The 27,555-nt window shown below is 45.3% G+C and overlaps 1 protein-coding gene across 2 annotated transcripts in view; it reads left to right on the top strand.

Annotated features, from left to right (window-relative positions):
• EXOC4 (exocyst complex component 4) overlaps positions 1–27,555 on the top strand; it is a 396,577-nt gene that overhangs the window by 343,749 nt on the left and 25,273 nt on the right. For both annotated transcript variants that reach the window (XM_030480709.1, XM_030480710.1), the window contains exons 15-17: positions 15,217–15,358; positions 17,704–17,882; positions 19,988–20,147. In XM_030480709.1, the coding sequence (XP_030336569.1) occupies positions 15,217–15,358; positions 17,704–17,882; positions 19,988–20,147 (481 nt within the window). The remainder of the gene's footprint in view (positions 1–15,216; positions 15,359–17,703; positions 17,883–19,987; positions 20,148–27,555) is intronic.

Genomic DNA, 27,555 nt, shown 5'->3' with positions numbered 1-27,555 from the left:
TCATTGACACTTTCTCTGTGTCCCTTCTTCCTTGTCCTTAAGAATATCATTTTAGTACATTGTTTTATCTAGAAAAGCAGGACACCAGTAGTAGACTCAAGAAAGACACCTCCTCTCCTGTCATTACCTTCTCCACGAAAAGAAAATCTCTTTAGAAACTGATCCTGAGGTTCAATATTTAGTCAAAGTAGGAAGATGCATCAAGGAGACCCCTTAGAGGAAGCTTTGTGTGAGGAGGGTACTGAAATCAAGGCAGAAATGGAAAAAACCTCTGAGTTTTCTTACTGTGGGCTGTTTGTTGGCATTTTGTAGCACCTCAGGTCCTGGGTTCATGCAGTTGGGTGAGCATCTTACTGTGTGAAAACCACACACATACATGAATGCTTTCCCTTTTCCTAGGAGAAAAGCTTCAGAAATGTAAAGGATGCAAAACATGCCGGTTTTTAAAACCAGACTTAAACCAATGATTTCTTTGCAAGTGGTGGAAGCTTTTGACTTTCAGTGCCAGCTCCTCCCTGCCCCTTAGTGTCCTGTGGAAGTTGGCACTAGGGCAAAGATTCCTTCAGGAGCAAAGCCTCAAAGTCTTCAACACAAACCTGGCTTCAAATAGGCGTCAGGCTGACCCTGTGTCTGCAGTGGCAGAAGCTAAAAGGTGAACTCTCAATAACTGAGGGTTAACAATATATATATTATATATATAATATAACAATAACATTTCGAATTAACCTCTGCAGCTCAACCCTGCCTACCTATGGGGGAAGCAACCCAGTATTAGAGTAGAGGCATGGGACACCTTCTCTGAGGGCTCCCTCCATCGCTGGGACAGCCATGCCCTTGAGGACATAGAACCATAGAATGGTTTGGGTTAGAAGGGACCTTACAAGATCATCCAGTTCCAACATCTTAACCCTGCTACTGTCAGAAAAGCTGGACCTGCAGCAAAAGAGGTTGAAGCCATTTCTTCTCTACCTGCTTGTCACTCCACAGACATATATTGCAGTTGTTCACTGGCAGAGCTGGGTCTCTTATTGGTGATTTGCATTAGACATGGAGTTAATTCTTGTGTTGGGTTAATCCAGCTTCACGTGGGTGTAATGGGAAGTGTGGGAATGACACGCTCCCTTTCCAAAGGGAAGGTTTGCACAGCCCCTTGGGAGAACATCGCTTTCCAGCTCTCCCTTCCCATTTCACACAAGCCATATTGGAGGGTGGAGAAACCCAGCTCCAGGCAGGATGCTGCCTGCCCCTCCAATTGTGGCATTCCTGCTCCCAGCACTGCCATCAGCCCCACCGTGACAGCCTAAGTAGGGTGTTTAAGTGATGTCAATATGTCGAAGTGATGCAGATGCCAATATGCAGATTGGGAGATGAAGCCCTCTTGTTCTTCCCAAGGAAGTCCTTTCCCACTGGATTCTTGTCTCTTGGCTTTTTTTTTCACCCATCCAGGCAATTGAGATCGTACTTTGCACCATACAAAAAAGCCAGCATGGAATTTGTTACTGTCACAGGCTTTATCTAGGAATGCAACAATTCCCTGTAGCACTCTTAATTCCCATTGACACACTGCACTGTGATCCTTCAGTTTCCAAATTAGAGGCCTCAATCTGGTTGTGAACCAGCCAGATTTAATTGCAGAAGTGCTGAGAAGTAAGATCACAATGGGGACACCAGCAGTAAATCTCAGGAGACATTGGCTTCACCCATTTGTGTTGCAAAAGGAGCATGGCTCTTCCCTGGCAGCTGAGTCTGGTTATGATCAGGATCCAGTTTGGACTGATAGTATGTTTCTAAGGTGTTATAACATGAGGAGATTTATTTAGGGGCATTGCAGGGTGTGCAAAGGCAGAGTTTAGCCCTTCTGAAGTATCTAAAAGGGCATTCAGCCTCTTTATCCAGGATCATAGAATGGTTTGGGTTGGAAAAGACCATAAGATCATCCAGTTGCAACCCCCGTGCAAGAAGTTGGTGTCTCCAACATAGGAAGGACATGGAGCTGTTGGAGCAAGTCCAGAGGAGGCCATGAGGATGATCAGGGGCTGGAGCACCTCCCGTATGGAAACAGGCTGAGAACATTGGGGCTGTTGAGCCTGGAGAAGAGAAGCTGCGTGGAGACCTCAGAGCAGCTTCCAGTGTCTGAAGGGGGCTACAAGGATGCAGAGAGGGACTCTTCATTGGGGACTGGAGTGACAGGACAAGGGATGATGAGTTCAAACTGAAACAGGGAAAGTTCAGGTTAGATGTAAGGAAGAAGTTTTTACTGCGAGGGTGGTGAGGCACTCTCCTATTCAGGGGTGCTTTCACCCTAAAATCAAAGGGCAGTGTGCAGAAGATGCCTTCACCACTTCTTCTGTAGATGGGCAGCACTTCCTCTCCAGGTTTGCAGCAGTCGGGTGAGCTGTGACTTCATCCAAAGGCAGAGGAGGGAGCAAAAAGGTTTGTGCTACAGCTTTTTACCAAATCCTGCAGCTCGCTGTCACTGCCTGGCTCTTGTTAATGATAATCCCCAGCATTTGCATCACATTTTCCAGCCATACATCTCAAAATACTTTGAAAAGGTTAGTGAAGGCCATTACTGGATCAAGACTATTCTGGACCACTTTGCACCAGAGGGTCAGCCTCCCTTTTTCCCTGGCTCTGTAAGCCTCCTGGTCCTGAAATAGGCTTTGATGGCTAATAGAAAGCATCCTGCACCACTCGAGAAAGCGATGCCTTTGAAAATTGATGGCAGAGCCCCTTTATACCACTCTCCCAGAGTAAAGGAGCTATAATTTACAGTCACTTTCAGGCCCCTTTCTGCTGACAGAGTGGTGTAAAGGGGTCTGAGTACAAATGAAAATCAAGGCCGATGCACTGGTAAAATTGATGCCTTTCATTTCGTAGTCAGGCCACACAGCAGTGGTGAACTCAGGTGGGTCTTTGTGTTTAACCCTGGTGTTTCTAATGAACTGAATTCAGCTCTTAAATGGGGCTATATTTCTCTCAAGTTGCAGCTTATTCTTTCTTTACTGTCACTGAACTTGTAACACATCTTGCTATATTGATTGCTCACAGGGAACTGTTATTTGTAGGGATCTATTAATAGAGAACCTTATTTAAAAGCCAGATTAAAGATGATCAACACGTGCCTGACCTCATGCAGGAGAAGGACTTAGCAAATGCTGTTGCTTTATTATTGCCACAAAAGTACCTTTCTTTCTGAAACAGAAAAAGCTGCACATTTCTAACAAATGCAAAATGTCTGCCATTAACTTACAAAGATGAATCTTGAGTGCTTGTGTTATTTGATGAATATCTGTTGCTTCGGTATAACTTAGTCTAAATGACAGCTTTCCATTTTAGCTTCTTAAGCAATCTCACTTTCCAGTACTTTTCTTTGCTGTTCCGCTAAGTGAACAGTTGGTGCTTTTCTGCAGATGCTCAAAACGTGGTCACATCCCCTTCTCAGGTCCTCTGAACCTTCATAATATGGTTATCCATACTGTCTTTTTCCATCTCATCGCTGTGCACATATCTGAATGGAGATCCAGTGTCCTGGGGTGATCCTTTTCCACCTCTGCCTTGCAGACTGTTTGATCAGGATGTTAAACCTGTTGGTGTCTACAGCATGTTTTACACCTGAAGTTCACCTTGTCCATGCCCTGAGCTGACCACAAGGCTGTAGGTACTCCTACAATAAGATCAAGTTGTCAAGCCGTGCACCTAGGTGAAGTGTATTCATTTTACCTGGGCACGGTTGATTCAAAATGGTGTGGGACATCTTCATTCAGATCTAGTTGGTTCAGAGGAGAACCAGAGGAAGCCAAAAGGGAAAGGTCTTCTTGGGCATCTTATCTGCATCGCCCTGGCTCATATCCACACAGCTCAGCCTGTTCCTGTTCTGACCTCTCTGGATGCTGCAGAGATGACCAACGTCATCTTATTGCTACACCATTGTCCACAGCATGCTTGGAGCTGGTATTTAATCAAGAACCGAGATCCTGCCTCGAGTCATGGGTTTCCCCAGGTGGGACTCCCCTTGAGCAAGGGCAGGAGAGCTTTGCTATCCTCAGCCACCATAAAATGTGCATCTGTCAAGGCCAAACCAAACCATCTGCGATCACACGCTAATTAATCACCATTAGTAGTTTTAATAGAAGCTACAAATGTACCTACACTTACATAAAGCTGCTATAAACAGGTTGCAGACTCCTAGCTAATATTTAGACCTTGGATTCAGCAGATACATCACGTCACCTGGAGTTACTCCATGCTGAATGGTAAAAGCCTAATGAGGGATCCAGTGTCAAGAGTGCAGAAGCCTTTCAAAAGACATTTGGAGAGGAAATATTAAGTATCCATCCTGACTTAGAGCATTTATGAGCCTTTTATCAATGACTCCAGGGGCTGTCAGCAACACTATGGATGTATTTTCTCCCAGAGAGCCGCTGGGTTGAATGGATTGACTTAACATATCGAAATGGGATTATTATTTCCCCTCTAAGTGCCAATTCAGCAAAATTGTCTTGGACTTGAAAGCAGAAATGTGTCTGTTGGTCTCTTAACACCATCTGAAGCTGACCAAGAGCTGAGCAGAGCAATTCAGGGAGCGGACAAGAGTCCTGATGGTACCGTCTGAGCTGTGTTGGCTTTTGGAGGACTAAAACCATGGAAAATTTGTATTGGGACAGCAAAGTGTTAGGACTAACCTTTGAGACCAACAGGGAACTGCTGACCTCATGAAGATAAAATGGTTGCTTTGGTAAACCTGAGCATTTGGCTTGTTCTGTAACTTTGGTGATAAAATTCCATGGCTTAAATATGGGTCTGCTTTGCTTGGATCTCAGGGAATGACACCACAGTCATCAGCCAACTAAAAGCTCTTGTTTTCTTGTCAAAGTGATCTAGTGCCTTTCAGGGCCCTTTTTTTCCCTTGAATGTCTGCAGCGAAGCTGTTCTTATGGATTAGTGGTTGCAGATTTCCCCAGCCTCAATGCTTTACATCAAATATTTAATGGTTAGAAAATGAGATGTTGTTTTTCTGACCTGGATGCTCAGCGTTTATGGTTCTTTATCTCACACAATAGGCACACCACCGTGATGCTGTCCCACTATTGATCTGGTGCTGTGGGGTCAGCACTTAGCTTACCATCATGATTACACTAATTACTCTTGTTCCATCTTTCTTCCTTCCCACTCACCGGCCTTAAACACAGGGGATTGTCATGTAAATAAGTGACCTAATTAGCAGTGCTTTGCAACCATTTTACAACGAGGATCCTCATGAGTAACACCAGCAAATCAAGGCTATGTGGAAATAACTCCAAAGAACCTGCAGTTCACATCATTTGGTTCAATGCATTAGGATCTGTTTATCTCTTCTGAAGAAAGCAACTCATTGGTGTCAAAGATTAATGGCAGTCAGTCCATCTGCTTCTCCTGGGTTTGTTAGAGGTGACAGATTTACTGTGGGGCAAAATCATCTTCAAAACTAGGTGACAGGACTTTAAAGTATGGTCAATCATTGGTGTCACCAGTGAGTCATTTTGCTGTGGTTCGTGGGCTGTAGGATCATTCTGATCTAACCAGCACTTGTATTCATATGGGATTTGGGAGAAATTACTCTTAAATAAGCAGGAATTGTGGAGAAGTCACACTACGAGTCTGATGCAGCTGATGCAAAATGAGACATGTTCCTGCTTACATTAAGGGCATCTTTGTGCTTCTCTCTTTTCCTGGGAGTGGATTCTGTGTGTTTCCCATTCTTCAGCCTACATTTGAAAACGCTGTGTAGTTCCCATAGATATTCATATTCACACCTTCTTCTCTATCCTCCTGGACAAGATTCATTCATTCTTGTTTGTCTTCCAGCACAGACCTCCGGGCTGCTCCTCCTCTTGCTTTGCAAACCAGTCTTAAAAACAAACAGCTCCCAAAACACTTCTATCTGTAATTGTCAACAGCCAAAAAAGATCCTTAAGGTATCTGCTTAATTGCATTTACCGTCATTACACTTTCTTCACCTTGTCCTTGCCTCTTGCAAAGAAAAGCTGTTCTGCTCTTGAGCATCAGGACACCCATTGACCAGTAATTCTGTTTCTTGCTCTTCCAGTGAGTCCAATAGACTGGAAGATTTAAGGTCCTTTTAGAAATAGATCCCTCTCAGGACATCTTCTCCCCAGAGAAGTTTTGTGGTGGTGTTTTGAGGGCATTTATTGGCAAGATGCAGCTCTTTATGTCTGAGGAAAGAAATGAAAAGGTTAAACTCCTGCTTTTCTTTGCAAGGGAAGTTACGTGGAATCTCAGATGGTTTGGAGCATCACCCAGGTTGACCAGTCCCTTAACAAAACATCTTGATCCCTCAGTTTTTAGTTCAAGGCTCAGATATGCTGCTTTGTAAGTGTTCTAATACCAATCTTTAGTAGTTCTGAGGAAGTCTTATGTGCAGGTTGTCAGCTCTTTATAGGTTTGGGGGGTTAATACTAATCTAAGTGTATGGCCAAAGCTTATCTTCTTTTAGCTGCCAAAAAATCATTTCAGTTCATGTAGGACATATCCTAACAGTGGTGTGGAAAGTCTTCCATGCAGTTGGGGCATAAATGTCTGTTGTTCCCCTCTGCCTGGATTCACACAATGTATTTTCACAAATGCCCAGCGTTCCTGCCCAATGCTCACCAATGAGAGCTGGTGTGCTCCGACTCAGATACCATTGACATGTCGTTAATTTGATGATACATAGGTTATGTTGATTCAGAATGCTGTGAAGTATTCTTTATTAACAGTTGAGCAAAAATCATGGCTCTAAGGACACGGTGCCTTGTATGAAGCAGCTGCCTTCTGTTTTCCTTTCACTTGTTTTCGCTTGTTCATTCACAAATCATAGAATCACAGACTGGTTTGGGTTGGAAGGGTCCTTAAAGCTCATCCAGCTTCAACCCCCTGCCACGGACAGGGACACCTTCCACTAGAGCAGGTTGCTCCAAGTCCCTGTGTCCAACCTGGCCTTGAACACTGCCAGGGATGGGGCAGCCACAGCTTCTCTGGGCACCCTGTGCCAGCACCTCAGCACCCTCACAGGGAAGAGCTTCTGCCTTATCTCTAACCTAAATCTCCCCTGTTTAAGTTTGAATAATGTTGACAATTTTTAAACTATCTTCTCCTCCTGTTGAAACCAGTGACAAATGGGTAAAGAAATTACTTTGGGGGTGAATTTTTAGCTCTGTGTAGATTGATGGAAGTGGAGCTTCCATTGACTTCACTGGAGCTGTTATTTTGCCCTGTCTTTAATGAAAATGAAGCACATGGCTGGTTTTGGCTGACCAAGCACAGAGAAGGGTGGGAAACACTGAACAGGCAAACAAATACATTCCATAGCTCAAAAGCAGATGAATGGCTTTTTACTAAGCTTTTTAAATCAAGTCACTTCTGAGCTAGTAGAATTCAGCCCAAGAAATAATATTTTTGAGAGCGGTAGGGAATGAGAAAGTTACATTATAAATAACTGAAAACAGAGAATTTTAACACTGAGGAGGTTTTGTAGTTGAGGAGCACTGGAACAGCAAGCCCTGGACTTTTCAAAGTGAGTCAGAGCAGCCCTGCAGAGAAGGACTTGGAGTGTTAGTTGATGATAAGCTCCCGATGACCTGGCTTCAGTGTGTGTTTGCAGCCCAGAAAGCCAACCATATACTGGGCTGAATCAAAAGAAGTGTGACCAGTAGGTCAAAGGGGGTGATCCTGCCCCTCTGCTCTGATCTGGTAGGACCCTACTTGCAGCACTGTGTGCAGTTCTGGTGTCCTCAACATCAGAAGGACATGGAGCTGTTGGAGCAAGTCCAGAGGAGGCCACGAGGATGATCAGGGGCTGGAGCAGCTCCCGTATGGAGACAGGCTGAGAACATTGGGGCTGTTGAGCCTGGAGAAGAGAAGCTGCGTGGAGACCTCAGAGCAGCTTCCAGTGTCTGAGGGGGCTACAAGGATGCTGGAGAGGGACTCTTCATCAGGGACTGTAGGAATAGGACAAGGGGTAATGGGTTCAAACTCAAACCGGGAGATTTAGGTTGGATCTAAGGCAGAAGTTCTTCCCTGTGAGGGTGCTGAGGCGCTGGCACAGGGTGCCCAGAGAAGCTGTGGCTGCCCCATCCCTGGCAGTGTTCAAGGGCAGGTTGGACACAGGGGCTTGGAGCAACCTGCTCTAGTGGAAGGTGTCCCTGCCCATGGCAGGGGGTTGCAACTGGATGATCTTAAGGTCCTTTCCAACCCAAACCATTCAATGATTCTGTAATCCTTCCATATTGAATGTCTTCAACTGTGACAGCTCTCGTGCTCCTAGCTGCACCTGCACAATTTCACTTTATTCAGTGAAACAAAACCTGCTCTTCAGAGTTTTATATATGAATCAAGAGGTTTGTGGGCTTTTCCAAGCCTTTTCCACACTTGAATGCAAAGTGCTTAAAGGAAAGTGTTAAGCAACCAAACCAGTGGGTTGTCATATGATGGAAGTCATATCTCCCACCGCACTTTTTGCCCTCGGAAACACCTTTTTGTCCCTCCTGATAATGCCTTTTCTGAGGCTGCATGTTCGCAGAAGGTAATGGCAAACAAACCACTTTTGGAGGAGTTATTGCCTATTTCACAGTGCTAATTTCCTGGTGAAATTTATGCCCGCCAGCAGAGGCAGACGAGGAGCTCCGCAGGCAGCTCTAACGAGACAATTCATTAAGTGGCAAGTGTACACACGCCATAAGAAAACATTAATTCACAAAATGAAAAACTAATAGAGTGTTTAGCCCGTCCTTTATCACCAGTGACAGTCTGTGCTCTCCTCATCATTAGTGTTTACTGAACTGATGGGGACTGCAGCCCAGCCTGCTTATCACCACTCATCGCCAATGGGGTCGCAGTGATTTTTTTCCTCCATGCTGCTTTGTCCCCCTCTCACACAGTTGAGTTTTAGCATGGAGGGAAGGGCAGAGGGGCATGGAAGGAAGATCTCAATGCCAGCCTTCAGCTTTTTCTTGCTTTTCACAAGTTTGGGGCACAAGTGCTCTTTCCTTCTCCATCCTTATTAGAACCTCAAGAGAAAATCCCTTCCTTAAGTATCTTCCCATACGGTCCTGGTTGCCACTACTAGAGACCAGAGTTCATTAGTAGGAATTTGGTATGAGTACTATTAATGAGTCCCTGAGCTTGCTTTCTCTTTATTTCTTCTTGTCCTTTAAGTGTTGGCATAACTTTGCCCCTTCAGCACCAGCGAGTGGTTTTGCCGTTGATCCCAGTAAAAGGTGAGCTGGACCAGTGCTGAGTATTTAGACAATTCCATCCTCTCATCTCTTGTTTGAAAGGTCTCAACCTCTTAAAGTATGTCCTTTCTTGGTATTTGTCTTATTTTAGCAAGAATCCCTGGTCTCTCCCGTATTTCTCTGTCAATTGCTATGGTCAGCTGTGATAAATGTTCTCGATGTCTCAGAGCTTTGCAGGGATCAGGGCCAAGGAGGAAGGTTGAAGGTTGGACTAGATGACCTTTAAGGGTCCCTTCCAATGCAGACCATTCTATGATCTTGGAAATCCTAAGAGATGTCACTGCTGTTACTGATTTCTCTCTTTCTATTTAAAACCTATAAAGAGAACAATTTAGCTAAAGAGGAGCAATGCAGCAACATCTGCATAAATACTTTATGCCCAAAGGTTCACACTTGTGAAAAGGAAGGAGGAGGATGTCAAGCCCAAAATCTAGCTTTGGTTCCTGAATTCCTGTAGCTCTGAAATGAATCTCATGAACTTTGGGAGAATCAAAATCCAGTTCCAGATTTTATGTCTCATTCCAGTCCTTTTCTATAAAGCCGCAGCTCTGAGATCCCCAAACAGAGCAATTTAGAGGTAGGCAGTGAGTGATCTATGCCTTAGAGCTTCAAATAATACTCCGGCAGCCAGAAACTGGTCCAAGTGGCCATATGGGTGGCGTATAGTTGTTGTTGTTGTTGTTCATTATTTCTCAAGCACTGCAGGTGTGCAGAGCACTTTGCAAGAGGATAAAAAGAGAAGACCCCTGCTCCTCGGAGAGCTTACACTCCAACTGAGATCAGGATGGCATCTCGAGAGCGATAAGAGATCAAAGTGGGAGAAAAGATAAGCAGGGAAAGAGAAAGGGCTTTGGAGGAGGGTCCTGGTATTTATTCTCACCGAGAGGAAATCATTGTTTTTGCTTTGTCTGGTTCTCTTTGGTTCTTTACGCTTTTTAATCTCCAGCACATTCTAACATGTCTCTGCAGCTGAATGCAGCTATCTCCATACAGCTGCATGGAGATGATGCCCTGTGCTACCTATGTCACCTTTCAGTGAGGCTATGGGCATCTCAACAACATTCCTGTCACCTCCCAAAGCTCTTGCTTACCAGCATCACCACAGCAACAGCTCTTCTGTACTCAGCTCTGGCCCAGATGAACAGATTGTGGCTTAACAGAAAGAGAAGTGGTTTTTTAATGGTGACATGTTTAAAAAAGTATTAGTTTCCTCCTGCTCTTCGGCTTCAGAAGACAGAGATCACCTGGCATATGTCTTCCTTCAGAAATAAGTCCTTGATGTTGCATCTAATGTGCACATTGTACTGATACACTCTATTTCCTTCAAAGGAACCCCACTATAATCACATATCTAATTCTTCCCAACTTCACCCAATGCTTTTTCCTTTAAATATCTAGATATTCTTCTTTCTTGTTGGTGCTGGAGTAGCCATTTCATCTCCCAGTGGCATCATGACCTCGTGATACTAACAGCTGTAGGAACAGGAGATGTGGAGAACTCAGTCAGCTTGGATAGTAATGATGGATAAAAACAACGTTATCCAGGTTTTGCATGCTGGGAACTAAAGCATAGAAAGAGAAAGCAGTGCATGAGAGCCCCAGAAAAGTCTCCAACAGAGAGAAGAGTTAACCCTGAGCCTCTAAAGGTGTAATCCAGCACATAACCCATAACAGATTCCATTTTCTGTGTGTGTGTTTGCAACTATTTGGAGTTTCCTTTTCTGGAGAGGAAGGGAGTAAGGAATTAAAGTTTTAAAGGCTGTGAGCTGGTCCCTAATGCTACCTATGGGGCACAGCAAGCGTTTCATACTGCATCCCTGTTCCAAATAAGAGGGATTTTTGCCTCAGTGAGCCTTTCTGCTTTCCCCTCTACAGCAAATGTGTGTAGTGCTATAGAAAGCCTGAGCATGTTGGAGGTTTATTTCTCATGTTCAGGTCGCATTGGAGCCAAGGCAGAGCCTGTAACCTTAGATTGATTTTTCTCCTTCTGCTATTAAATCATTCAGATCTGTTTGTGGTCACTGTGCTCAAGCGGGGAGCAGGCAGGATGCACTGCTATAGACCTCAGTTGGTTCCAAGGTTTGTTTAGGGGTAACATGGCAGGTTTTGTTTAATATTCCAGAGGTCTGGCAATTTACATCCATCGATTTACAAGGCACAATCTGTCAGGAGGCACCAGCATTGCACTGAATTGCAAAATGATTGAAATCAGTGCTGACAACAAGTGTGTTAAGTTTATTTTTCTCAGGTTTGCTGGAATGGAACATTCCTTCTCCTTGGAGTGAGAAGCCTTGGCTGTGCCTACAGCAAGCTAGAAGAAACCCCAAACAAACCATAACTCTTACCCAGCAGCACAGGAAGTTCACTTAAGACAAATGAAATCCATCTGTTGAGTTGCATGATCATAAGGGCCAATGGAGCAAGGTGGCCACTGCTTACACACCCGCTGGTATTTTGTTGGCCAGGAAAGCTCATGTTCAACTTAGTGTAAATGGGTTATGAAGGAGAAGAAAGGGAAGAAGGAGGGATGGCTGCTGATCTGCTGGTTTGCTTTTCCAACATTTCAATTGGAGATACCTCCCTCTTCAGTAGAGGACTCAAAGTATGCTCTGGTGTAGTGAAAGTCCATGCAATGCAGGGCATTTGCCCATTCGCCCCTTTGCCCAAAGAACTGGCCAACTCCAAAGCCAGCTCCAAATTACATTTAAATCAAGTCTCCCTTCATAATTAAGACTCTGATTAATTTCTGCTGCTGCAGCTCTTTACGTGGCTTCTTCTTGCCAAGAATGATGGAGTAAAACTGTCTTGAGTGAGACTTAAAGTAATGGGATTTTCTCATGGGCTGTGAAGTGAATGTCCAAAGGAGAAGGGAAAATTGATGGGCTCTGAAAGGCTTCCTTTGATCTCAGAAAGCAAAAGTACACTTCAGTGTCCTCATTGTGCATGGGAGTTGGTGTGCATCCCCCAAACCATCATAGAATCATAGAATCAGAATAGTTAGGGTTGGAAAGGACCTTAAGATCATCCAGTTCCAACCCCCTGCCATGGGCAGGGACACCATCACCTCCATGCCATGGGGGCTCTGAACACCCAGAAGGACTTCAGCGCTCTGGCTTTAAATAAGGAGCAGATTGTCCCCCGTCTCCCTCCTCCTCTTATCTCCACTGACAAATATAATTACAGCTTCACTTAAATTGCTGTAAATGAATTCTGGAGAGTAGAAAAATTGTGCATGTATCTCTCCATTGCAGAAATGAGCTGACTCTTGCGTTTCGGATGATGCGTCCATCCATCTCCAATGCTTGCAGGGAGGCAATGCTGCAGCAAGTTGGCACGATCATACCAGAGGCTGCAGCCCCAGCACTGCTAAAGAGAGATGATTCTTGCAGAGAGTCCATCTCCAGGAGTGGGGCTGATAGAAACTTCTCAAAATGTAGGATTTCTTACTGAAAATAGATGGTTTTTTTTCCCCTCATAATAAAGGTGACGTTTCCTGCTTTCTGCTGTGACCAAATAAGCACCCTTAAACCTGATCCTGAGCCAAAAGTCCTGCCACCCTCCAGGGAAACAAATGTCACTTGAAGGTCTTGAAGCTGGAAGGTGGGTGCAGCTGCACAAACAGCTCTTCCAAAGCACCTTCCGAGAGACATCTCTTAACACCCTTATCTGGAAATAAGAAGCTGTGTAAATAAGCCCATCACCCCCTCGCTGATAATTCCATTTTCTTTGTGGGAGAGACTCCAGTGAGCAGAGGGAGGCTGGGAGCAGTGTTGGGAGGGGGCATCTGTGTTATTCCTGGCTGGATTGTCACCTTCATTTCACTCTTTATTTCTCCTTTACGCTCCAGGCCAGTTCATTATGTACAGCAGCATTTGCCAAGCTGTGAATTTCTCTACCATGCTCCTTGGTTAAAAAAAAGACCTTCATAAATCCAGCTGTGATTGCAGGAGCTGCTGAAGAAGGCTACTTCCAGGAGCTGTGTTTTACAAGGCTTCATCCATGCACGCTTTTCTCTGCTTTAATTCACAGTACATTTAGACGCACAATTAGGCACTTTGCTGCGTGCAATCCTTTTGCATTGCCACTGTCCTTTAATTGTGCAGTTCTGTCTTGTGTGTTTACCTCCGTTTCCATTGATTTCACACAAAATTGAGGCTTTTTATCTCCTCGTTCTGTTTCTTCTTTTCTTTCCAGACTAGATCTGAAGGTGTGTTTAATTTTAGGAGCAAATCCACAGCTCAGAGTTGGTTCTGCTTTCCAAGCTGGTCTTTGGCTGTACAAACAGCAGCAAGTGACATTTACTTAATCAGTCTCCATCAAATGCAAGTTTATTGTCCTTGGTGATGTACAGATCCTTTCTGTGCAAAGCTGCATTGGTGTCTGGCTGAGTGTTTGTCATGTAATGGATGTTAGTGCAAGGAAAGAGAGAAGGAGATGTTTCTTAAAGCCAGCAGATAACATACCTCCATTATCCAGGTTGATCCCAGAACAACTGAGCTGGAAATGTGCAGCAACTATGAAAAACAGCAGATATGGGAGAGCAAAAGAGTGTTTCCTAGGGGAAAGCTCTAGTCCCATTGTGGCACAAGCATAGGGCTCTGGTTAACCATATTCAGGACAAACTGATTGAAACCAGAAGGGGTGCAGAGAGTTGCTTCTGTCAAGCAACAGCCATCCCTGGAGGTATTTAAAAGACCTGTAGATGTGGTGCTTAGTGACATGGTTTAGCGGTGGGCTTGGCAGTGCTGGGGTAACAGTTGGACTTGATGGTCTTAAGGGTCTTTTCCAACCTAAATGTTTCTATGAAGGGCTGCCAGGGATGGAGAACTCCATAAGGCAAATAATAATGTTGGCACATGAAGAACCAAATATAAAACATCAGTGAATACGTTTTGACTGGGAATTCGATCCCACATTTTAACTTCACTGTTAGAGAAGTGATGTTCTGAAGGAGCAAGGGCAGAAATCCAAACAAGTCAATACACACAAGTTTATACTCAAGGCCATGGGACACAGGGCTTATAGGGACTGACTTGATCCAGGAGGTCCCTTGCAATCTATCATTTAATTCAAGTGGAAGTTGTCTAAGTAGGGCTGTCTGATTTCAAACATTGCTAATCACAGGAAGTCATTGCTGAAGTGCTGCTTGAATGAAGACAAACTCAGATATTTGGGATATGCTTCCTCTAATTAGGGAGGAATTGATGATAATAGTGTGTTAGTCTTGTTACTGAAACTCGGTCTTTAGCTCGAGTGGCAGCAGTTTGTATTGCAGGGGAGAAGGTTCAGGGTTCAGGCACTGTGATAAAATATAAGGGATGAAGGCTGCAGAGATAGATCTGCATTGACACCTCTCCAAAAGAGATGATGGGATAAACTCAGAGTGGTTTTTAAAGTGATTTCAATGAGAGGGAAGTAGTTGGTCCATGACCAACTCATACATGTTACCTGGTTTTCAATTGTTTTACTGCCCAAGAGCTGTGTTTTATTAACAAGAAGGAAAAAAGCCTCCCATTTGCCTCTGAAGGGATGGGGGCAGGCAAAAATTAACTTGAGATTGCACAAGGAAGCTTATAATGACCAAAAAGGACCATCTTTCGTGTCGGTGCCGTGCTTTGGCTCCCAAGCAGCAATTTTCTCTCTCTCTCCAAGCAAAGCAAGATAAATGTTCCTGGATTCTGCAGCTACAGAAATACTCATCACAGAGCAATACCTTCCCAAGCAAATGTATTCTGGCAGTTGATTAAACCTCTCAGATTCACTTTGGAGTTTAATCAATTGCAGAAGCAGTTTGTTGCTTCATACACTCCCAAATTATAGATGTGATTGCTCAGCTAAAGGTGGGAGAGAACACAACTATTTAGGATGGAAGAAGACGAGGTGTTGTGGTTGCTAAAGGGGAGTCGTATTGATGAAGTATGTCACTGTCTTCTCTTGCTAGCCATGTCTCCTGGTCAGGACAGCCATGCCAGCATGGAACACCTTCCTGCATCCGAACAGATCCTGCAAACCCTCAGTGAGCTGGCCAGGTCTTTCCAAGAGATGGCTGACCGCTGCCTGCTGGTTCTGCATTTGGAAGTCAGGTAAAAACCCTGGATTTGGGGATCGTGGGTGAGCTCGGGAGGCTTTAGGTTAAGATTGTACATATTATGGCATCTGAGAGAAATATACTTGCCTGCTATAGCATCAAAGGTAATAGAATCACCATAGAATGGTTTGGGTTGGACTGGACCTTAAAACTCATCCAGTTCCAACCCCTGCCATGGGCAGGGACACCTTCCACTAGAGCAGGTTGCTCCAAGCCCCTGTGTCCAACCTGGCCTTGAACACTGCCAGGGATGGGGCAGCCACAGCTTCTCTGGGCACCCTGTGCCAGCGCCTCCAGGTCAGCCCAGAAATGCCAGATCCCGTCACCATCACCATGGATGGCCAAATGTGGGATGGAGGCAGGATACCAAAAGAGAGAGAGTAGGAAAACTGTGGTTTGGGAGGCCTTTGTCCTTAGAAAACTGCACTATGGTGTTTCAATAGACTAACAGATCCCTGCACATTTATTAGCCATGGTGCTTTGGATTGCAAATAGGAGCTTTTCTCCCTACTTCAAATAGTTACAAACCAGGAAACCAGCTGGATTTTTTTAAAGGGATGGATAACTTTATGATGTCTCTGACTTCACATGCAAAGATCAAAGGCAGCAAATCCCTTTCTTCAGGCTGCCAGCTGCCCACTCTGGAGTGGGAGGACATTTTCCCTTATGTATCCTATGGGCCAGGTGTATTTTCATTGCTTCCCTTTCCTCTGAAGCATCAAATAGAAGCGGATGTCACGAGACAGGCAATGAGATTTGATGGATCATCAGTTTGTTCTGCTCTGACATATCCCAAGCCATACTGTATCCTTGCATACACAGGCAGAGCTCTGGTGAAGTCAATATGTAGCTTTAAAAACAAACAGGCATTAGTTATTGTCAGCAGTCCTTCAACCTGTTATCCATCATCTGGTGGCCACTTGATTGCAGGCTTTGCAGATGAGCTGGGGTTTGAAGGATTCCAGGAAAAGATTGGTAAGATATGGAAATGGAGCAGCTTTCCAGCTGTGATACAATAGGAGATGATGCTCGAGGTAACCCGGACTCAGGGTATGGACACCAACCTGGCTGGGTTTCTGGCCTTAGTTCTCTGTGGCTTTCCATCACACTTGGGTTAAGCAAAAATAAGAGCAAATTGCTTTGTTGGAGCAAGTCCAGAGAAGGCCACAAGGATGATCAAGGGCTGAAGTACCTCCCGTATGGAGACAGGCTGAGAACATTGGGGCTGTTCAGCCTGGAGAAGAGAAGCTGCGTGGAGACCTCAGAGCAGCTTCCAGTGTCTGAAGGGGGCTACAAGGATGCTGGAGAGGGACCTTCATCAGGGACTCTAGTGATAGGACAAGGGGTGATGGGTTCATACTCGGGGAGATTTAGGTAGGATATAAGGCAGAAGTTGTTCCCTGTGAGAGTGCTGAGGCGCTGGCACAGGGTGCCCAGAGAAGCTGTGGCTGCCCCATCCCTGGCAGTGTTCAAGGCCAGGTTGGACACAGGGGCTTGGAGCAACCTGCTCTAGTGGAAGGTGTCCCTGCCCATGGCAGGGGTTGGAACTGGATGAGCTTTAAGGTCCTTTCCAACCCAAACCATTCTATGACTCAATGATTCTAAGTGTAATTCAGTTTAGAGCAGACCATTGCCCACCTCCTCTAGTGCTTCTAATAGGAGCTCTTCTTTGACGTTTTAAATACACCAAAGCATTTTACTCTGTGGAGGAAGTGGATGGAATTAAGAAACAGAGATGCTAACAACCAGGAAAATCCCCAGTGAGGTGGGAGCTTCCCAACATTCATCACTCTACGTTTGCAACCATCTGCAGCAACAGAGGAATCTGCTTCCTTAAAGGAAATCTGCACATTCAGGTCATTAACCACTTCTTTTGTTACAAAGAACCCTGGAGGTTTAGATTACTTAACTCTGTTACAGTATTTTCCTATAATAAGTCCTATGTACAGTTGCATAGGAGCAGGCACTAAAGAGTATAAACACATGTTTTACTCTTGGAATTGCCCTAAAGTGGACTTGCTTGTGATGGCCACCTCAAGGATGGTTTCCAGGAGGATGTAGGACATGAAAGGCAGGACATATCTGGTACAGCTTCTCCCACCTCAACACAACTCCCTGCTCTTCAGGCCAGTCTGGTGTGAGCTGTCTGTCTCTGTCTCGGTGTGCTGATCCTGAGTTATACTTCGAGTGCAAGGGATATTTTATCCAGGCTTAAAATCATTGTTGTTTTTTACTAGCTTCAACATTGGAAGGAAAATAAGATGCCAACACTTTGCATACCCACTGATACTTTAACATAGGGGTTGATGCACTGTAATATTTCTCTCTTCTGTCTTGCAGAGTTCATTGCTTCCACTACCTGATCCCACTGGCTAAACAGGGGAACTATGCCATCGTTGCCAATGTGGAGAGTATGGACTATGACCCCCTCGTTGTCCGGCTCAATAAGGACATCAGTGCTATTGAGGAAGCCATGAGCGCCAGCCTCCAGCAGCACAAGTTCCAGTACATCTTCGAAGGTCAGGCATTTACCATAGAATCATAGAATGGTTTGGGTTGGAAAGGACATTAAAGCTCATCCAATTCCACCCCCTTGCCATGGACAGGGACACCTTCCACTAGAGCAGGTTGCTCCAAGCCCCTGTGTCCAAGCTGGCCTTGAACACTGCCAGGGATGGGGCAGCCACAGCTTCTCTGGGCACCCTGTGCCAGCACCTCAGCACCCCCACAGGGAACAACTTCTGCCTTATCTCTAACCTGAACTTCCCCTGTTTCAGTTTGAACCCATCACCCCTTGTCCCATCACTCCAGTCCCTGATGAGGGTCCCTCTCCAGCATCCTTGTAGCCCCCTTCAGACACTGGAAGCTGCTCTGAGGTCTCCACGCAGCTTCTCTTCTCCAGGCTGAACAGCCCCACTGTTCTCAGCCTGTCTTCATACAGGAGGTGCTCCAGCCCCCCAGATCCTCCTCTGGATTTGCTCCATTCTCATCCCAAAGCTTACCTGTATTCCTTTTGGGGATCAGGCAGACTGTGATACTATTGTGACCTACAGCAGATTGATAAGTGAGACCCATGCAAACACAGGACACTCAAAACCCCTGTTGCCTCCATTCCATTTCTGCCCGAATAGGAGAAATGGGCTGATGCTGAGTAGGAAAGCAGTAAGTTGATGTACATGCAGGACAATTCTTCCTCGGGAAGCCGTAGGGCATGTGTATAAATTACAAGCACAGCTCTGTTATGGCACAGTTCCTATCCAAAGTGTAGCCGTTCCATTGCTCAAATTAAATTTAGAGAACATTAGCTCTTCTGATGTCTCATCTGTTGTGATTACCTTGGAGAATATAAATCATGTTTTGGTTCATCTCCCCTGTATTTATTTGTGGCACTCACGCACAGTTCTCTTGCCTGCGCGCCAAGATGCATGTCCTTTTCTGTGGTGGTTGCTCAAAGTCAGGAGGAGGGGGTGGATTGGAGATGTACCTATTGCCCAGTAATACATGTCAGTAGAGATGAAGACATTGCAAGCCTGGCTGGCCTTGTTTTGGCCACTGCTTAGAGAAGGTTTTCAGTATCTGCAAAGAGCCACGAGGATGATCAGGGGCTGGAGCACCTCCCGTATGGAGACAGGCTGAGAACATTGGGGCTGTTGAGCCTGGAGAAGAGAAGCTGCGTGGAGACCTCAGAGCTACAAGGATGCTGGAGAGGGACTGTAGTAATACGACAAGGCGGGAATGGGTTCAAGCTTAAACAGGGGAGATTCAGGTTAGATATAAGGAAGAAGATCTTTACTGTGAGGGTGCTGAGGCGCTGGCACAGACTTTTCCCAGAGAAGCTGTGGCTGCCCCATCCCTGGCAGTGTTCAAGGCCAGGTTGGACGCAGGGGCTTGGAGCAACCTGCTCTAGTGGAAGGTGTCCCTGCCCGTGGCAGGGGTTGGAACTGGATGAGCTTTAAGGTCCCTCCTAAGACAAATTATTCTGTAACTCTACATCTAGTTTTGTACAGACCCGTGTACTGAGTGAATCAGGCTGGTTTTTGCTATTCATAATGTGACATGAATGAATACATTATTTTGGGGCTGGCTGTTTCCTTCCACAGCAGAGGAAAGATGGAGACATCATTCAGAAACAAGAAACTGTTCAAGACTGATCAGAGAGAGATTGTACATCAAGTGCATTGAAATATGGCTCATTTCTGTTCTTACAGACTGTGAGTTTACTAGAGAATAATACCACCCTTGATAACAGATTAAGAGACCATCAATTTGTGGGAGCAGTAGTAGTCCATTGCTCTGCCCAGAGAGGGGGACTAACAGGAATATTGTGCAAAGCCTGATTATAAATCTGGGAATACCAATGGCTATGATAATGCGACTTGGAGTTTTCATAGTGTTTGGGGTTTTGTACTTTTAGTGTTTTGCATTTTTCCTAAAGAAGGAAACCTTGAGGAAAGTCGTCCTAAAATGCACAGGGATGATACTGAGGGCTGTTTCCAGGTACAGTCCAGTGTATCTCCTGTTCCAGTTCACATTAACAGTGCTCATTCTTGGGTTCTATGATGAATTATTGTCACTAAATGTCTTCCTTCTGTGATTTTAGTGTTTGTTTCCCTCACCTTTGCAGGTTTGGGCCACCTGATTTCCTGCATCCTTATCAACGGCGCCCACTACTTCAAGCGCATCAGTGAATCTGGCATCAAGAAGATGTGTAGGAACATCTTCATCCTCCAGCAAAACCTGACAAACATCACCATGTCACGAGAGGCTGACCTGGACTTTGCAAGGTGAGCTGAGAGCCCCATGTTGGGTTTGTTACTGTTTTGATGTCCATGTATAAAGAGGTAACTCCTTCCAAAAGGTTCACTACTTACGCATGCAAGTGGATCGATATCAAGTTAAACCTATAGAAGTGTTAATTGTAAAACTCACTTTCCCCCTTGTTGAGCAACATTCAGAGCAACGTGGATCACTTGAGCTCAATGTGGAGGTCACACCAATGTGTCTGTAGTTGGGGCTTCCTGTTGGTGTGGTTCTTCTTAGACCAAAACCCAGGCAAGGAAAAGCTTCTAGGTATAGGTCTTGGATGGAACTCAAACTGGCAGGATCTGGTCCTGGATTCATGCCCAGATAAGTAATACTTTGGTTTGTTGAAGCCTTAAACTTTTAGCAACTCACAGGAACAGTGTGTGTGAACCTCAGGGATGCCAGATGCTGTCTTAGTTCAAGTTCTGTTGCTCTTTATGTAATAGTCATAGCAAAATAAAACCAAAACTGGACATGATAGATCCCCTGCAAGTTTCTCACCCATCTTGCTGCTTTGTTCACGAAAGGGGATTGTTTGAGGAATAAGCAAATGGGTAAAAGCAAACACTAAACATTGAGTGCTCTGCACATAGAATCATAGAATCAACTGGGTTGGAAAAGATCTTTAAGATCATCAAGTCCAACCTTTTCATCAGCACCCTAGATCCAACATGGACCGAGGGTGATGACTACAAGTAGCTGTATTGGCTGATCTTCTGTGGAGGCAGCTGGTTCAGGCAGCTGAGCACAAGAAATAGCCAAAAGAAGGGTCTGGAACTTGCACATTAAGGTGTTTAGATCAAATGACAGAGTTTTATGTGATGCTCAGATATGGAATACTGGAATATACGAGTGGAAATAGTTGGTGTCATCAGTTGGCCATTGCTCCTGGAGACTGAATTATGAGAGAAGCATGACTCCTTCAGATGAGGGAGAGTATGCCTTACTGAGTGCCTCATTTGCCAGGGCTCTCATATGGGGAGTGATCTCATCATTGAATTAGTTTCTTCCTAATAACATTGCAGTGGAGAAGTTATGAATGCTGAGGCCTGGAGGAGGGGGAGAGAGAAAGATCCATTACTAACCCTTCAAGGGACAGAGCTCCCAAATTCAATCTTTCCTTCTTAATATTATTTTCTCCCCTAATCTGTTGAAATGCTAAATAAATTAGACCAGGTTTTTGGCAGCAGAACAGAGCTTGAGTATGTGCTGACAGCAACTGGCACCCAAGTAATGGAACGCTGACCAAGTGCTGCTGGAGGCTGGCATGGCACAACTGGCTCTTTGCTGGAGAGGTCTCTGTGGTAGGGGTTGAATAGCCATAGAGCTGCACAATTTGATGTGGAGTTTGAAGGGAATGGAGAGGAGGGAACGTGTTCCCGTTCCCAATCTTGCCAGCCCAGCAGTTCTCATAGATCAAACACGCACCAGCCCTCTTTATATATGAGTTACATGGCAAATAGATTTTCTCCTGTGCCATTGGAGCTGCTGGGTACCATCATCAAGAGCTGTGGAGCTCAGAAGAGACACCTGAGCTTTCAGCACAGCAGCATCAGCTGCTTTGTGGTACCTGGGATACAGATTGCTTCCCATAATACAAATTCAACACCTTTTCTTTTTAGCTTTCATGACTGCATCGCTTCCCTCTTTCTTTTGGGGCAGATTCCTGTGATCTAGAGAGTATGTTTTATTCTTTTGTTCTTCAGATCACACCTGAATACTTATTATCCAGCTTCTCCCTTTACATAAGGCATCTCATGCATCCAAACCCTGCCCCGCTGACCTGAATGTACAATTACCCAAGCAAGTTCTCATGCTACCCCAGGGACTCCAGTTACTGAGGTCTATTCAAACTATAAAATAAACATAACAGTTCACCCCCAGAAAGCATAAAATAACATCAGTGTAGGATAAAAGTGATTTGTACTTCTGTGATACAGCTCATAGAGGAATCTGTAAACGTTTTGTGCTGTAGCTAACTATCAGGTTTGCCTTTTTAAAGGTGGTAAATGGAAAGCAAGCGGTTATTTTATGTGCGGGAGCAGTGGCAGAGCTGATGGGTTAAATACTCACTCGCCTACTCATCCTTCCCCCCTGCACCTCCTGGTAACTGGGGTAAATTCCCTCCCTGCTTCATTTCTACAGGGAACTGGGTGGTCATTGCTGAATAGGAGAGATTTCTGAAGTGGGTCTAAGCCAGGTTGGGACTCACTGCCCCATGGTTTTGACATGGTTTAGTGGTGGCTTTGGCAGTCCTGGGGTGACAGTTGGATTTGATGATCTGGAAGGTCTTTTCCAACCCAGTTGATCCTATGATTCTGTGATTCTATGTCTGATCTTTTCATTTGCTCTTCTGCAAAGTAATTGAACGTTTACTCTGATTTCTTTAAGGAACTTAGTTAGAAATCGTGGGCTCCTTTGATCGGGGGAAGGCATAATAGGGCTTTTAGTGTTTTTTATTTCACACACACAGAAAAACAGACTTTCTCAGGCAGTTATGGGGCTCTTTGCCCTCCAGGTTGGATCTAAGCCTCATCCGAAGCCAATTGGCTTATTCTTCCCCTGGACAGTCACTTCACTGCTTCTGTTGCTCCCTTGCCCTCTTGGTACTTCTTTGTCCATCAGAGCGTGACACTGAGGGTTTGAGAAGCAGTTAGCCACAATTAACAATCAATGCATCACCCTTCATACTATCATTATATGGTAGCTTTAATTCTAGAGCACATCCTGCGTGGTCCTTTTCTGAAAGTGAATGCACTTAAAGTCTGATGGCCTCAAGTTTATAGGAAAGACCAAACCATTTGAGAAAGGGCCAAAAGACTTTCAAGATCTTCCTGAGTGACGTGCTTTTGATTTGGGGTTTTGTTTTGCTTTTAGTTTTCACTTTTGATGTATTCTTTAAGGCTTTCTATGGGCCTCAGAGAGCACTGGGCATCCCCTTTCTTCTCTGTCTCCATGACTTAGGCAGTAGAAACCCCAACCAGAAAAGCTGGAGGGGGAAGACATTTCTCCTCATGTTGAGGATCCACAGCAAAATCTTAAGCCTTGTAATACTCACTTGTTCTGATGAGACTCTTGCTGTTTAAACCACATTCTTGATAAGATGTGTAACCTGTGGGTGACAGCAGCAGGATTTGCTGCTTTGGGAGTCATAGCATGGCAAGGGGAAAATTTGCTTTCAAATGGATTTTGCTTAGAGCTTCTCAGTTAAAGGTAGAACAGAGTAGGGAAACTCTCAGCAGAGCATCGCGAGGCAGAGCCAGAACCCATTTCCATTGAGAAAATGAATTGCCAAGTTCTAGGAAGGAGTTTCTCCACTGAAAGTAGAAAGGGTAAAATAGGCAGGTTCTGACTGCTGAGGTGTCACAAAAGGATTTGTAGCATTTGCTACATTCCTTGCAAATATGAATAGCTTTTTCCCTTATATGTGTGTTCAGTATCTAGGCCAGCAGAAATGCAGTTGGTTGTTAGGGCATCCACTACTATATTAAAGAAAAAGCAGTATTTTCTTCCCGTGTATAATACTATATACTGCAAAGTGTGGGAGTCAGCATGAGTGCCAAATACCTCTGAATTGTGGTAGGTTTAGACGCAGAATTCAATTTATGGCACTAGAAGGATAAAATTCAACTTCAGATTTGGATTCCAGTCCAGGTCTTTTCCCTTGTGCCTTCTTTCCTATTCCTCCTCTATCCCCACCTAAAATTACTTGTGTGGTTATGCAGAGATTTTGTCAGAGGTAGTCAAAAAGGGCTCAGTTTCTGTTTCAGACTTAGCCTTAAAAAAAAGACCATCCAGTTCTTATATGTTCATTTTTCATTGGGGGAATAAAAATCACAGCAGTGATAAAATTGCTCTATTCTTGAAAGTTAATTGAGGTGGTTGCAAGGGGAAGGGAGAGACCAGTGATGAAATGTGAACATTTCATACAACACAGTGTCACATATTTTGACCTCATAGATAAAGGTTTTTGAGTGGTACTACTTGTCGTTACTGGATCTGAAAGTGTCCTTCGTCCCTTAAAATGGTTTGCATCACAGTGAACCAGAGGTGTCTGTACACCTCAGAGTTAGATCGGAGGTTGCCCTGTTGCTACCATTCAGGTTAGTAGTTGCAGTGGCCATCCGTCCCATGGGGACCAGGAATCAGTTCCTGCTGCTAAAGATGTTACCAGGGCCGTTGGCTCTGACCATGTCTTTGTAGTAGATGTGGCACCTACATTGTTATTGCCAGTGGATCCCAACCACTCTGGAGAAGTCCCCAGTGAGAAGGCACGGGGACAAGCCATCAGCATGCTGGATGCTGGTTCATAGGTTGTAGAATCATGGAATGATTTGGATTGGAAAGGACCTTAAAGCTCCTCCAGCTCCAACCCCCTGCCACGGGCAGGGACACCTTCCACTAGAGCAGGTTGCTCCAAGCCCCTGTGTCCAACCTGGCCTTGAACACTGCCAGGGATGGGGCAGCCACAGCTTCTCTGGGAAAAGTCTGTGCCAGCGCCTCACCACCCTCATAGTAAAGAACTTCTTCCCAATATCTAATCTGAATCTGCCCTCTTTCAGCTTAAAACCATTATTCAGCCATGAATAAACCCCTGCAATGTCGTTCCGGTGCCTGTGATCAAATGTGTCTATTGTTATACCAGGGCTGCTTGAATTTTTATTGCTCACAAAAGAGAGTGACCTTTGCTTCTGCTCCCCAGCAAAACACAGCTGCTGCTCCGACCTTGTTCCTCTGCTTCCGTGCTCTCCCATGTACATCATGAGGCTACGACGTACATGTACTCACTTGTATTCTTACACTCTCAGGGCAAATGCCTTCCCTGCACCCATTCAGCCAGCTGCAGAGTCAGGAGAGAATGGCACCAATCCTCATACTGGTTTCTAAGTGAGAATCTCCAAGGCATTTGCAGGAAGCAGTCACAATTAATACCAGTTATCCTAAATGGGTCCTGGAAGCATACCCTGCACTCAAAACCTGTCTTTATTTAGGTGGGGAGGGTAAGAGAGTATAGATGAAGGAGGATGCAGTTGGAGCTTGAGCTTTCTTTCAAAGCAGTATTAAACTGCTGCATCACTGGTTGGGTTAGATACCAAGGTCAAGGTGTGAGATGTCTGCACAGGGCTGTGATGGGAAGAGACTAGCATGGGTTTGGGAAGCCGTGGATCTGCCTCAGCTCTGCTCCAGCACCTAATAAGCCCTCTATTTGTGTTTGTAAGCTTGAGTGAATCACAACACCAGAGTGGATATAGACCCTCTGGGTTTAGGATTATCTCAGTCAGTGACAAGAAGCAGAGATGCCCTTGTGCTACAGTTTTCCAGTGCAGACAGGACCATTGCTTTCAGCACAAAACATCCGTGGCAGTGACAGGGTTGTCCTGTCCAGCTCCTATTCTTGCATGGAGAATACAGGAAAATACCACAGGGAACTGCAGCAGCAGGGTTTCAGGGAATGCTTTGTTCCAGGGCACAGTTCTGGTTCGGATGCTTGGCATTAAGGGCTCCTCTCCTGTTATAACTGGCAGGCAGGGGCTATTTTTGATCCATTATACGGGGGCAGGAGAGATTTCTGCCTCTTGCCTGATGCAGAAGGTTCTTCCCGGCAGAGGGAATAAGCAATAACTTGCTGCCATCTACTGGGTGCTGCAGAGGGAAGTGGAAGCCGGTGTGTATTAGAGATCCCTCAGACATCACAGCGCTGTCAAAGAAGTCTTTTTCATTGCCAAATATTATTCCTCTCTCTGATTTTATTCCTGATAAATACAGATCCAGCAGGCTGTGCTGGCTGCCTGTCTGCCAGGCTGCCTGAGATGTAGCTGGTGGAGGGAAGCCTCCTTTGAGAGCCATTCTTGATGTACATTGAACTTGTGTACATCGAACCCCAGGTCCAACAGATCCTGACCTGGATCCCCTTTGTTCAGTGGCAGAACAATGTTCTGGTCTCAGGTGCCTCTGCAGTGCTCCTGTGATGCTCCTCTGCAAACTGTGCCAGCGCCTCACCACTCTCACAGGGAAGAACTTCTTGCTTATATCTAACCTGAATCTCCCCTGTTTAAGTTTAAACCCATCACACCTTGTCTTATTGCTATGGTCCTTGATGAAGAGAGATTCAAAAGCAAATGGAGCAGTGCACTAGAAAGGATACTGCAAGCTACCAACAAGTAGTTTTGGTGCAGACATCCTGGTCACTGACCCTCTTGACACAGTGTTGGTGGGAAAACCTCTTACTTGTTCATAAAGACTGTAAAAACTGAGGCGCTGGCACAGGGTGCCCAGAGAAGCTGTGGCTGCCCCATCCCTGGCAGTGTTCAAGGCCAGGTTGGACACAGGGGCTTGGAGCAACCTGCTCTAGTGGAAGGTGTCCCTGCCCATGGCAGGGGGTTGGAACTGGATGAGCTTTAAGGTCCCTTCCAACGCAAACCATTCCATGATTCTAAATGGGTTATTCTGGAGGAATTCCTCTCTTCCAACCTTTATAAAGTCCTCAGAGCTCTGGAAAGTAAAAGTCACCAATGCCTTTGCAATCCTAGGAAGACCTTCCCTATTAGAGCCAGAAGCAGAACAGGCTCTGAAAACAGAAGCTTCCCTTTGCGAACAGCATGGGAAAGACATGTTATCTCCATCACGATGCTGGACCCGTGTATCTGTGGAGCATGCCCTCATTTTGTTTTTGCTGCTTTTAATTAAGAAAGCTGCTTTAGTTTTCAATTAAAGACTTGGTTACAACAAAATCCCTATTTTCTTTGCCTTTCTTTTCTGTCTTGTTTTCTCCCCCCTGTAGTTTCCACTGAGCTTTGATCTCAGTGCAGGTTTAATTAGCTGTAATTAGTGGTTTCACTGCATTAACCAGAAATCCCAACCACAGAGGATTAAAAGCACCCCTCAGCTTGGTGCTTCCCCTCCTCCCCTTCCTCCTTTTGCTTCCCCCTTGTGCTTTAGGGGATCAGAGACTGTCCCTGGATGGTCCTTCACCAGATGGGTGCTGCTGGGTGATGCCCTGTGCACCCCAAAGAGCTGATCTGTTATGGACTCATTAAAACTACATGGAACAAATCATAGAATCGTAGAATGGTTTGGGTTGGAAAGGACCTTAAGATCATCCAGTTCTAACCCCTGCCACGGGCAGGGACACCTTCCACTAGAGCAGGTTGCTCCAAGCCCCTGTGTCCAACCTGGCCTTGAACACTGCCAGGAATGGAGCATTTGCCACTTGTCTGGGCAACCTATTCCAGTGCTTCACCACCCTCACAGTAAAGAACTTCCATATATCCAATTTGAACTTCCCCTGCTTCAGTTTGAGCCCATCACCCCTTGTCCCATCACTACAGTCCCTGATGAAGAGTCCCTCTCCAGCATCCTTGTAGCCCCCTTCAGACACTGGAAGCTGCT

This window comes from Strigops habroptila, chromosome 3 (genome assembly GCF_004027225.2).
Source record: "Strigops habroptila isolate Jane chromosome 3, bStrHab1.2.pri, whole genome shotgun sequence".
Classification (NCBI taxonomy): Eukaryota; Metazoa; Chordata; class Aves; order Psittaciformes; family Psittacidae; genus Strigops; species Strigops habroptila.
This window is presented reverse-complemented; position numbering and strand designations above follow the sequence as displayed.